The sequence below is a fragment of the Gobio gobio genome (genome assembly GCF_949357685.1).
Source record: "Gobio gobio genome assembly, chromosome: 3".
Taxonomy (NCBI): domain Eukaryota; kingdom Metazoa; phylum Chordata; class Actinopteri; order Cypriniformes; family Gobionidae; genus Gobio; species Gobio gobio.
In genome coordinates, this window is record NC_137099.1 from 27293141 (window position 1) to 27306993 (window position 13853).

At 35.1% G+C, this 13853-nt stretch overlaps 1 protein-coding gene across 1 annotated transcript; it reads right to left on the bottom strand.

Moving 5' to 3' along the window:
* Window positions 1–1331: 1331 nt before the first annotated feature.
* sfrp2 (secreted frizzled-related protein 2) lies at window positions 1332–5778 on the bottom strand. The gene is made up of 3 exons (XM_079811897.1): window positions 5227–5778; window positions 5056–5136; window positions 1332–4307 (listed from the first exon to the last, which is right to left on the bottom strand). The coding sequence occupies exons 1-3, from the start codon at window positions 5723–5725 to the stop codon at window positions 4000–4002; spliced, it is 888 nt and encodes a 295-aa protein (XP_079668023.1). The 5' UTR covers window positions 5726–5778; the 3' UTR covers window positions 1332–3999.
* Window positions 5779–13853: the final 8075 nt, after the last annotated feature.

Sequence of the window (13853 nt, forward strand, 5' to 3'; positions counted from 1 at the left end):
CTATTTATTGTGGAATATCTACAGTGTTTTTAAGCGCAACGCAAGTATGTATATAGAACATTTCAGCCACTAGATGGCAGGGTATGTCTGAAATGTACAAAAGCCCACAGTCTACTCTAGGGCAGACAAGTCCAAACCAGAAAGAAAAAAGTGTTTTACCCTTTACCTAATGCAATGTTGAAGTGGAAACTGGATTATCATTCTATTTGTTTTTAGAATCTGTGGTCAGATATAAATATGTAATTCCTAATAAAGTCAAAGAAACTCTCTTTAAAATAATAAACATATATTATCCTTGTAAGCTAATATTTTTTTTGTGTAAGTTTAAATAAGGGTTTTCACCATTTTTTTGTAAAGAGGAAACAGAAACATATTGCATTTATTTTTCAGTTGTAACAGACCAAATTATTTTGGTCCCAAGTTTTCTTTTTTAGATATTTTACATGTTTGTCACTGTGATATAGCCTAATCTTGTTTATGGATTGTGATACCGGTTTATTGGAAATGGATAATATAATTAGAATTCTTATTTTATGTGGGAAATAGGCTATCATATACATAAAGCAAAATGTATGTTAACTGTGTACCAAATGGTAGACTTTTTTTGTGGGGCAAATACTATCCGTGGTGGGGCAAAGTTGCGTGAATTACTGCCATCTTTGGTCTTGCCCGGAATGCCATTTCAAAAGATGGGAGAAAAAAACAACAAAAAAAAACAACGAAGCATCTTTATTTTTAATTCATCCTTTTTTTAAACAGTTTTGTTTGAAATTTAGCGATCATTTAATTTTAATTTTATTCATAATTTTACTGTTAAAATGCGAGATTTAATAGTTTGATAAATAATGCAACAATTCGTTTTGGCCCAGGGCTGAAAAATGTTTGAGCATCTCTGCCCTGGAGGTTTTAAAATTAAGGTATTTTATTTGGGGCTTTCAAAGTTAACTTGTTAAATTTAAAATAAAGTTATTATTAATTAATTATAATTTATTAAACGTTACTTTAACGCACATAACACATTATTGTTTCATTCTCCTTTCTAAAGACCAAAATCATGAGATTTATCATGAAAAAGACAGACAAAAGTATCTATTTACTTATCTGTTTACTTAAAAGTCATATTTACTTATAAAGCATTTCTGAATTCAGTGCCATCACTAGGGGTCACTAAAAGACCACAAATACCTGCAACTAACTGAAGTTCTGTTTTAAAGTTAGTGGTCTTGTTAGTGTATTAGCAGTAAACGTTTAATCTAAAATCAAACAATCTTCATATGCATAATGTTAAAAAACTTTAGGTATAAAAAAGCCACGTATGATTTTCTTTTCTTAAATTTATTTGCTCTTATTTTGTATTGTGTGACAGCCGAAGAAAAATGATACAAATCATCAATGATACAAATCATCAATGATCAAATTACATTACATGACGGTGGGTGTTAATAAATGCACTTAACACTAATGAAATGACAACATATTGCTACTGTGACGAACAAGTAAAATGCTACAGGTGTTGAAAATATGTACAAACATAAAAACCTGTATATTTACAGAGTATGACAAAAGTTTGGATATTATACCATGAGAAGAATTTACTTACCAACTTCTGTACATAAAGTACAAATGATCAACTTTGCTCTAAATGAGCACTGAGACCGAGAGAAAAGCATGTCTCTGTGGTTTTATCAACATGTGACTCTAATACTGGGTATTCATAAGCTAAAACAAAACAGCAAACAACTTTGTGAGCATAACAAGAAACAGACCCATACAGTACAACATTATTAATATAACTGAAACAGAAAAGAAATAACCCAATATTAGGCTATGTGTATAAAATTGTTGATTAAAATTCAAAAGGCGTAACATAGGAACAGTGCAGTATTCAGGCTCAAGTAGAAAGGAGACAAAAACACTGGGCTAAAGAAATAATGCATTTGTTGGCCTTCTCATAACTGTCTGGGGAGAAATAAAAACATTCACATTAACATACATGATCATGCTCGTGAGACTAGCGTCACATATGATATTTTTAAACATTGAGAATAGAGCCAGCTATCTCATTGTGCTCTTAAAAGTACTTGTAGCAAAACTAACTGTTGGCAGATTCCATGTAATCCATGCTAAAAAAAAAGTTTCTTAACCATATTTGAGGGAAACATGAACTACACCCAACAAAATTGCTTGGGATATGATTATACTACTGGCTACATGCAATGACATGCATTTCATCGTATGGCCTTAAAATCTTCACTACCATTTCAACATCTCACATACACTACACATTTGCAAAATATATGATCAACTCTTTCTAATTAATGTGTCTGGTTATTCCAGTAATTTCAGTGAGGACAATTACTTGCAATGACATACAATGGCATTCTGTGGATTTTAACGTAGTTGCAACAAAGGTTATCATAAAGATTTTCAATAAGGTTCATGACTAGGCTTTGTGCTGACTCAGTAAATCAATTCTAATATGGACATTGCTTTGTGCAAATGGGTACTGTAATTTGGAAATTGTCTGGAATGACAAAGTATGATGCAGCATTACAGGGATAGTTCACCCAAAAAGGAAAATTCTGTCGAGACTTTTCTTTCCTGTCACTCCATTTCAAGTCTATTAAACCAATATTTTGATGCTTCAAAACGCTCATAAGGGCATCGTAAAAAGAAATCCATATGAATCGAGCAGTAAATTCCAAGTCTTCTAAAGAGACACAATGGCTTTATATGATGAACAGATTTAAAGGTACAGTATGTAATATTGACAGCTAGTGGTTGAAAGCGGTACTGCAGTCACACAAAAAGAATTAGCGCAATGGACAATGGAAGGCAATCGAGCCTTACACTGTAAGTTTGGGTAGAATCTGCGATCTCTGACCTATGTTTGCTGGATTCCGTGGCTACAATACGCTGTGTTCTCCGCCAAATGACAACCCGGGGAGTCGAAATACTATTGGGTAAATTGGGAATGGGCAGAATCACACAGACATTCTGAAACGGAAGGCATGTTTCAAAGTAGAATAACTGGCTGTAGCATAGTTTTTCAGAGAAACAAGTATGTGAACTTAGCATAAGTTAACTTAATAAATCTCTGCAAACATATTATGGTATTTCTGTGCTTTAGTACAGCCAATAAATTACATACAGCGCTTTTAATTTAGGCTTTTTTCACATACAAACAGTGATCAATGCACATGCATAGAGCTAATCAAATACGGTAAACGGAACCCAGTGAGGTTTGTTCTTGTGCGACAAGCAAGTACTGTTGAGCTTCCAAGTTTACCATATTATTTGTTGTGTTCTATGCACGTGCGTTGATCAATGCTTGTGAATAAAAGCCTAAATTAAATCTGCTCATGTAAAGCATGATTAAACTTTTTGAAGCATCAAAATTGTGGATGAATGGACGTTCAATGGAGGGACAGCAATCTCTTAGGGTTCATGAAAAAAAATCTTCATTTGTGGTTCGAAGATAAACAAAAATCTTGGACATGGATTTGGAACGACATGAGGGTTTTTGGGTGAACAATCTAATTATATAAGTTTGTTTTCACTGGAATTAATGGAATAGCCAAACTTGATAATTAGAAGGGGGTTTCCACATACTTTTGCCCATATAATGTAGCATCTCATTCTTCTCAGCCAATTCTAAAATAATAACTTTGAAAACTGAGTCTAGAAGATATAAAACATCTCTCTGGAAATTGTTCTGCAAGTGAGTATTGTGGATAGTAAATACGACGGGTAAAGTAAATTGAGTCATGAGGGGAAATGAAAAGTTGGAACTGTGCTGAATCTATGCAAAGTACTTTTTGACAGTTACATCTGACAGCTCCACCTCCCTTAATCCGGAGAACTGAATGGTCAGTTCTCAAAATGGCACTGGGAAAGCAGACATTAGTGTTTTGAATGAACTTTTGCATCTATCTATAATGTGACTGTTACAGGTCTTCATTGTCAAGATTCTTTGAGTGCTCTGATCAGTGAACAATCCTAGCACTGAAGTTTGCGAATACTGCGAGAAATTCTCTTAAACTCCCGCTGACCCTTCTGCCAGCGCTTCAGTGACGTGATGACTAAATGTCCGTCCATCTTCTGGCCCATTACCAGATAAGCAGCGTTGATGTCATTCATTTCGTCGCACACACACTGAAGACCATCTTTCAGCCAAAGCACTGTCTTCCTGAGGTCACGCTCAGTGACTCCACCATTCAGCTTGTAGATAGTCTTGCTCTTGGTTTCTGGAATGATCTTGGTGTCGCCATTCATGTAGGAGATCTCCTTGACTTTGATCTTTAAAGCTAGTGAGTGAATAGGATTGAAGGTTGAGGGCAATGGATATAAACAACTGCTTAAATTCAGGGTAAACTAAATCTATATAAAAAACCCTTAAAAATAAATGTTCCTCAATGATTCTTTGCAGATAATTTTCACTCTATAGTCTACTGAAGAGTAAGACGGCTGAGAATCCATCTTAAGCTAGCGAAGAACAGTAAGCCAGCCTATGCTGGTTTAAGCAGGTTTTTTTTTACATTATAGGTTCCTCAAGTTAGTGTATTGGGCTCTTTAAAGCACCAGATGGTTTTAAAAAAAACAAGAAAACAAAACGTCCCTTGTGGAATAGTGATAGTTAATGTTAGTTCACCCAGTGATGAAAATACTCTTATTATGCATTTCGTTTTTTTGTGGAACACAAAAGAAGGTATTATGAAAAATTCTGCCCGTTTTTATTTTCTTCCCCATACAGTCACATCCAGTGTGACCCTGTGTTACATTCATTGTATGGGGGAAAAAAAGAGTTGAAATATTGCACAAAATATCTTCATTTGTGTTCGGCCAAAAAAAAAAAAAAAGAAAGATAGTCATACAGGTTTGGACATGAGGGTGAGTAGAACTTCATTTTTGGCTGAACCATGCCTTTAAAGTTCCTCATATGGCTTTAGGCTGTATAACCCATTTTGGTAACAAGGAACCTTTATTTTTAAAGAAGAGATACTACTACATTAATTCAGATGCTTAAAGCAAACATAAAACATACTGTAGCCTTACCAAAGTCATTTTTGCACAGGCTGTCCACAATTTCATTGTCATTATCAGGCTTTTCTTTGCAGGCATCACACACCTTTGGAACTGGGTAAAAAAAGAAAAAGAAAGATCAACATAGCAATGAAGGTAAAGGGTGAACATGCATCTAAAAAGTGACTTAATAAACTTTCCTACCTTCCTTGGTAACTGGCACTAAAGCATCTGCACCAGCAGGTGGTATGCACAGGTCATTATCCAGAGGGAAGCGACTGCAGTCCAGCATGTCCGGCCAAGGAAACCCAAAAGCGGCCATCACTGGAGCGCAGCCGCTCTTCACGCTCTCACACAGCGACCTGCACGGCTGAATCGGCTCGTCCAGATCATCCAGACACACCGGAGCGAACAGAGAGCAGAGAAACTTCTTGGTGTCCGGATGACACTGTTTCTGCACCAGAGGGGTCCAGGAGGAAGCCTGTTGCAGAACCTCGTTCATGGTTTCGTGTCCGAGCAGGTTAGGCAGACGCATGTCCGTGTACTCGATGTCATGGCACAGGAGCAGGTTTGTAGGTATGGGTTTGCAGTTGCTCTTTTTCTGAAAGAGCTCGGGCTGATGATCGAAGGCGTATAATCCGTGAAGCGCATCCAGATATCCAGGCACGGCAAGCGTAACCAGCAGTGCCAGATACGCGCGCATCTTTGTTTCAGTTGTGCGGAGACAGAACACGCGTCTGACGAGGAGTTATGGATAACTGAATTCTCTTCTCTGCCAACCTGTTCTCATAGGAACGTCTGGGCGGAGCGAGAGAAGGCGCTCAGATGTCCACAGTTTTTGCGCTTTTCCCGTTTAGTTGCACGCCGAGACTTTCTTTGAACGTTCAAAACGGACCCAAATACCCTTACAAAAAAGATTATGCTTTTCAATTGCGTAATTGCGTAAAAATCTTCTTCTTTCAAACTAACAGTAGCTAGGGCCTAAGATTTGTACTTTATATGTAGGCCTATACTTTTCAGATTATAGCCTATACTTAACAAAATTATACAACTTCTTCTTGTTTTATGCTGACCAGTTTACTGAAAAGTCTTAAGTATTTGACCTATACTTTTAGGCCCTACTTAACCTTTTGATTAAGCTATATTAAAAAAAGAGGGCTAGATTTACACCTAGAATTCACTTCACCATATAGTTGCAAATTTCAATACAAAACTTGAGAAAATAACTTTAGTAGCCTATTAAGTAGTTGTGTACTCAAGGTTTACTTCTGTTAAACTTAATGTGCATTTGACAATATACTTTATTAACTAAAAAGTGGCAATTTAGTCCCAAGAAGTATTGAATTACTGACTGCAATAGTACAGTTACAAGTATACATACATTGATTTTAGTATACTTAAGTTTAATGATTAATCTCATGATTTTTGTCTTTAGAAAGGAGAATGAAACAGTAATAATGTCAAAAATGGCATTTCATGTGCGTTAAATTAACGGTAAACATGTTTAATTAATATTAGCTTTATTTTAATCTTAAATTACCTTTGACAGCCCTAAAAATAACACCTTTTTACCCTAAATTATACTTGTTTTTGTACTTCTAGTTCATAAGAAGTAACCCTAAAAAAAGATTACAAAAGTTATATTTTTCCGCAGCGATGTTATAGAAACAATAAATAACCTATTTTTAAGATAACGCTCAAGTGCAATGAATGCAGATTGTTAGGATTTATAGACTTATTTAAATGACTTGAAATGATAAAGCACTTGCACAGTCATATTACTATGACAATATTTTATACGAAAATATGTAAGATATCCATTCTCTTTTTTTTAACGTGATCACTTGATTTATGAGTTGCTGTAAGGCTTTCATTCGGTTAATGCATAATTCATATACTTTGGTGAATAATGCTGTGGTCTTTACCCTTTTCACGCTCACGGTCATCTGTCATCATTAAGGCACAATATCAGAAGTTCATAAGTTTATACAATATGGCTAACATTTGTCATCTATATATGTGTGTGCATGTGTGTGAAGTGAGAATGAGAATGATGGAGAAAATGAGAGCGAGTGAGGGAGAGAGAGAGCTGTTGAGTGAAACTGAACTCCTGCAATAGATCTGGTTCCTGCATCATTCATCACTCTGTACGGTCCAGTTTTAAGCCACTGAGTGGGTCACACAAACAAACCCTTTCTCATCTCAAGACAGCCTCCCACCCCTCGTCCTTCTAGAGTTAAGGGAAGCTTAAAGTTGACGGGGACAAATCTGAACCACAACATTCATTAGGTGAAGACAAAGGTTCAAAAGGTTTTTAAAGTAGAAAAAGGTTCTTTAGATTATTAAAATGTTCTACACTAAGAAAAAAATCTAAATTCTATCAATGCAAAAATCTTTTTTATCCTTTTTAAGAGTGTATAAAGAACCTTTTGTGGAATAGAATGGGTCCATGGATGTTTAAGGTTCTTCATGGAACCAGAGATGCCAATAAAAAAATATATTTTTAAGAGTGTATTATAATAGCATGGGCGTATGTTACCTTAAGACCCATGTTTGGGGTTTTCCCGAGACTTGCATTGTGAAGAGAATGACGGAGGCCAATAGGCTATATGCTTTGTCATTCTGTTCTGGTTTGAGCTTTTCTTTAAAGAACATTTTTGAAGGCAAATGTGTCATGTGGATCATTTACAAAGCGCTATATGTTACATTATGTTGTAATGTTAAGGCACATGGTGAATTTTTTTGTATCTTTCTTGTCACCGGGTTTACTGGGTATCTCCTGAAGTCCTCATGGAGAAATTCCCCTAAGGCTTCTAAAGGTCATAGGGTCAGAGGCCCCCATTAAATACAGGTTAGCTGCTGGGGTTTCCCATCTTTGGGATCCTGCTGGGAAGAAGTAGTCAGTTAAAGGCTTGTTTCTAGCTGTAAAGTGATAGCCCTTGGTGTCTATGACGATAAGACAAGTTTTGCTCTGTAGGAGATCTGTGTCCTCCGTTTGCCCTTTTGTTGTGCTTGTGTATGTGTCAATATTCGTCTGTCTAGCCAGAGTGGAGGGGTTACTAATATTGATTAGATACCAGATAGTGTCTTCTAAAGCTTGCATCAATCAGAGTCTCATTTCATGGGTATTACAGACAGTGGATTTTTTCTTCTTCAGCCGTTGAACAGTCTAACATCAACTGCTTTAACTTAAACTTGTGTCAGACAGCTTAAAAACTGGTTTATATCAATTTAAATATCAGTGTTGCTGAAAACCCCACATTCAAGTGTTGATAAAAAAAGACAGCATGAAGCTAGAATATACATTCATGTTTGTCATGACAAACTTGGAATGTTGGTTTGACAAAGAGTTGTTCATCATTGACAGTACTCACCCTCATGATGTTCCAAACCTGTATGACTTCTTTCTTCTGTAGAAGATAATTAGCATATTTTGAGGTGTGAAATATGTTATTAAAAAACATTTTTTTGTAGTTATTAGTTGTTGTTTTTGTTTTGTCCATACAATGAAACTTGATGGTCACCAAAATTGTTTTTCAGCCTTTTTCAAAATATCTTATTTTGTGTTCTGTAGAAGGAATGCTAAGAAAAACTATATTAACTATCCTAAACTATTTAAAAGTTATACCCCTGGTTTCACAGACAAGGCTTAAGCCTAGTCCCAGACTAGAATGCATGTTTTAACTGTTTTAACTGAACGCAACTTATAATACATATCTTAAAATAGGTCAAATGTGCCATTGTTTTGTCTCAAGATGCAACCAGGTTTATAAAAGCTACTTAAATGTCCTAATTGAACTAAGGCCTAATCCTGGCTTAATCTAAACCCTGTCTGTGAAACCAGGCCTATGCTTAACAGACAGAGATTATTAACTTCTAATGAACAACTAATTAAAAAAATGTACCTGTGATGTAATAGTTGAAGTGTAGCATTGTAATCAGGTCGCTAGTTTTTCTCCAAAAGGAACAATCCAAAAAGATTGAAAAAAAAATTAAAGATTGAGTATGTTTTAATAAACAAAGTATGCCTTAACACAGTTGCAACCATCAGACATGATATTTTTAAATACATAGTTTTAGATTAAAAACAATTATGACATTTTATTTTCATATGTGTAGCATGAATTGTATGTATTTCCCTGGTCAGTTGTTTTTCTCATAAGGGTGCAGTGCAGGGTTAAAAGCTGTCATCAGACCAGTTTTGGGATATAACCTTCACCTTCAGCCTTCATAGCTGACAGCAGGTTCTCATTAATGTGCCCATGAGAAAATGAGATCCAGCTTGCAGTATAGTTCAGCATCTTACATCTGTACCTCTCTTAAACTATGTGCCTCTCTCTTTCTTTCTTTCCTCAATCTCCAACTGCATTACCCCTCACTATTTCTCTAATACATTTTTTTAAAATCGAGATTTACATGTCAGGCACTGTCATAAATAATTAGAAAATGTATCTCTGCCTGTGACCCTTCAGAGGATAAATCGGTTTGGAGAATGGATGGATGTACTCTCTGGCAAGAAACCAAGAGGCCTTTGATAGTTAAACATCTTCTAGTGTAAGTTCAGTTCTTCTGCGCATTTATTTCTTGACATTAAAGTACTTTTCCTTTTTGGTCAAATAACAGGACGGTATGTTGGCTCATTCAAACTTTAAATGCTGCCAGCAGTTGTTATTAAATATTTTGTTTCCCAAAGGGCACACAGCAATCATAATGTCACAAGTGCACATTTTTCACATAATTGTTTCTTTGAAATGAATATTCGGTCTAGCTTGGGGTAAAAGAGTCAAAATTTCCGGTGAGATAAATCTGTTTTTACTTTGTAAAACTAAGTTGTAGTAAGGTCACAGTGATATCTTCAAATGTCTGAGATCATCAAAAAGGGGAATTTGTTATTTTCCAAAGACCAGAAGAAGATACTTGGGTCAGTGATATGACACATATATGATATTCACACATGCAAGGAATTGAATACTATGGAGCCACTTATATGACATGCAGGAAAAAAACTAGTAGGCTAAATCGTGCACACGATTTATACATCGAGGGGTCAAATTTGTAAATCGCGTGGACGGTTTAGCAAGTCGAGGGAACGAAGTAGTAAATCGTCACATGATTTATAAATCAAGGGAACGAATTAATAAATTGTGCGCACAATTTACTTTTTTTTCTTGCACTTCATGTGCGGGGCTCCGTAATATATATATATATATATATATATATATATATATATATATATATATATATATATATATATATATATATATATATATATATATATATTATTACAAAATAACATTCCACACTTGCTTTATTATTTTCAGAAAAAAATATTTTAACAAAACATATTCACCTATTAATATTTGAAAATGTTTGTCTACCAAGATATATAAAATATCAGGGCTGCATTTCTCAAAAGCATCGTGAGCTAAGTTGATCATAGAGAGCAATGGTGGCAATGCCACTGTAAAAAATATTTTTGCGATTCAGTTATTTCAACGTGTTTTTTTCTGTAGAGATAAATAGATTGTCCAGACAACAAGACATTTTAACTAGTATTCTTGTCCTCAACTAGACTGAAAGTGAACAAGTATAATTGTTGTTTTAACTCAAAAACATATGTTGAAACAACTGCACTAGATTTTCTGTTGATTGAACAAACATAATTGTTGATTTAAATGAAAAACATAAGTTGAAACAACTGCTCTAGAATTTCTGCAGGTTTACTCCAATTATACTCCATTCTTTAACTGCAGTAAACTAAGCTTAATTTACCATGTACAGCTGATTTGTACAACACGTTCTAATATGAGCACCTAATATTGTGTTGGTCCCCCTTTTGCTGCCAAAACCGCCCTGACCCGTTGAGGCATGGACTCCACTAGACCCCTGAATCTTCGCAGGTTTATGCATTTGGGAAAGGCAGCCCAGACCATTTGTCCATGGAGTAAGAAAGTCCCCAGTAATATTAGATAACTAAATGGGTTAAGGTTAGGTTTGGGTATGGGTTCAGGGTTAGTACTACTCTGTTAGTGTAATAAGCACATTGTATGTACATGCGGAACGGGACTGTAAAATAAAGTGCTACCAATATTATAACTTTAAGTGTTATAACTTTTTACTTTTGACACTACCTGACATTTTTAGTCATTAACTATATGAAACCAAAATAAATACAAAGATGACTTTTCTAACAATGTGGAATGTGTTTTAAACTAGATTTTTCTTTCTTTTTTTATAGTGGGGGATTTGAGGTCTAAAGATTCAGAAGAGGGCATTAGCACTCATGTGGACTGGGTCTCCCCTGCTGGGAAGGAAAAGGGCAGTTTAGAGAGAGAAATAAGCTGCAGCCCTAACAAGCTTGTTAGTGTCAGTCTCGGTTCTGCACAGCTTGAGCTGAAGAATTCAATCACACTGCAAACGTATTAATGTAACTTAAGTTCCATGTAGTCATAGAGATTTTGCTTACATGCCGTAATTCAAAAATACCCCTCAACAACACATACAGAGAACTGGGAGGTAATTGAGTCAGCATGTAACCAATGGAAGTATAGACTGAATGACTATGTAATGTTGGAAGACTTTGTCTGCATTTGTGAGTGAATGTGCCTATATGAGAATAATTGTATGCTCAAGGTTCTAGTCATTTCTTTCAGAAGTCAAATCTGTAAATCAAAGTCTTATTAAGCTAGTGAAGTATAAAACCATGCTCAAATACCATGCTACCAACTATTTGTTCTTGACCCAAACATACACAGATTAATACATTTAGCTTCTCTTCAAAATAGCTGAGATTTCAGTATTCAAGTTTAAATAGCATACAGTGCACCTGTAGAAAAACATCAACTTTTTATAACATGTATTACCGGTAATCTATGCTAATGTTCATCTAATATTGTTCAATGGTTAATTTATGTCTGGTCATACGCTGTTTGTAATTTTTCAGAGAACCCCCCCCCCCCCCCCCCCCCCCTACAGTTAAAACCTGTTAAATTGGTTAGTTACCTTATCATTTACTGTACAGTGAAAATTTGTAAATAGTTTAACATTGCATCATGTATCATTTTACTGCATTTTTTTTTAAACCAGATTATTTACAGTGAAAAACAGTAAAAGGATCAAAATATGGTTGCATTTTATATTCAAAAATTCTTCTTATTTTTGTCATAAGTAATCTATTAGGGTGTTTTGTGTTACATTTTCTGTTTTTGTTTTTTTAAGTGAATTTTTATTTGAATTATTTTAGTATTGTGTATTACTCTGATGGAGTTTGACTCAATCTATATACAACCATTTTGTGGACAGGCCATTGCGATGAACTCAATAAATTCATCATTAGATTTTCTACCCACGTGGTGGTTATCTCTACATTTTAAGGTAACAATTCAGGTAGACTGATTAGGTTGGTATTGTTAAAGTAGACTGGTAAATGAAAAGTATACCTTAATGACACATAAGTTATAAGTTGTAAAATATACAGGCTCCAATTTTACTGAATTTCTGGCAACCAGATTTGGCCGAGTTTGTTTTTGTTTAACCGTAAAGTTAATGTTACTGTTTATATACACTGTATGCTAAAAAATATTGTTCATTGCTATTTTTATGTTAACAATTGAATTAACTAATGCTAACGCATGTAATCCTATAGTAAATATTCACCAAAAATCTTTATCTTTATAAAATGATCTTTGCCAACTCATATCACAGTAAAATTGTCAGAATGTTTAGTGTAAGACATGCAATGCACAAATGCCTGTGACCTCTCACCTGTGAGGCTTCAATGTCATGAAGTGTCTTTGTGGTTGCCTGTGTTCCAGTTGTTTTACTTGAGATCTGCTCTTTGTAGGTAAATCAGAAATGTAACGTCAACAAAGACTTTGCAGAACAATATAAGAGGAATACAGGAGTTCTCTATTAAAATGAAGGATGTGTAGCAGTTCCTCCCTTAACTACTGTTTCCTGGGCTAATACAAGAAAGTATTTCATAGAATAGTCTGGAATAGCAAATGTCAAAGTTCAACAAAATCATCCACTACATATAGAGGGTTACATGGGCTGCAATGTGACCCAGTGTGACCCAGGGCATTCCAGAGAATCGCTTTGTGGGTAAATAAAGCCTGGCATCCATAAGAGTTTGCCTGGTGGCAAAAAAGGGTTTACAGGCATCAGCCAAACGACCTGGTGATACATGAGGCAAAACAGACACTCAGTAACCCCCACCTACTGTCTCACACATGTGCACACATTTATTTGTTCTGCATTTTTTTCAATGACTGTGATGTCTTTAAACCAAAGCCACACTACACAGGGCATGCAATATGAGTATATTCATCATTGCATGGTCATTTAAAAGATGTATTGCTGAATAGATGTTGTGTTTGGTTTTGTTGCTGTAGACAGGACTGTTGGGACTACATTAATCAAATTGATATATGGACAAAGCTTTTAATCTGATATTATGCTCTAGATTATATTGTTTTAACGTGAAAGTTGAGTGATTTACAGATTTAAAAAAAATATCTTTAACAAAAGTGGAGGTAAAAAGATAGAAATCTATGTGGAACCAGCTGTATCAAGAAAGAAGGAATGCCACACGCTCTCTGGAACATAAAATAACAGACAAGGTTGTAATCAAAGAAATTTAGAAAATAAACGATTCTCTACTAAATGAAATATGTAAAATAGATGAAAAATGTTACAATGTTTGCAGTGGGGTGGTTTTACATCTTGGCAAGCAGAAAATAAACATTGTTTCTGTAATTTTGCTATTATGCAAAAACACTTTAAACCAGCAAAAAATGCAGGCTACATTGCTCCACTCTGTGATGAATTAA

Excerpts from the sequence above, each read along its gene's own strand:
- sfrp2 (XM_079811897.1), bottom strand. The coding sequence starts at position 5,725 with ATGCGCGCGTATCTGGCACTGCTGGTTACGCTTGCCGTGCCTGGATAT. Across the intron at positions 5,137-5,226 it reads AGTGCCAGTTACCAAGGAAG|TTCCAAAGGTGTGTGATGCC; the intron begins GTAGGAAAGTTT and ends TTTTTTACCCAG. Across the intron at positions 4,308-5,055 it reads CCTGTGCAAAAATGACTTTG|CTTTAAAGATCAAAGTCAAG; the intron begins GTAAGGCTACAG and ends TTCACTCACTAG.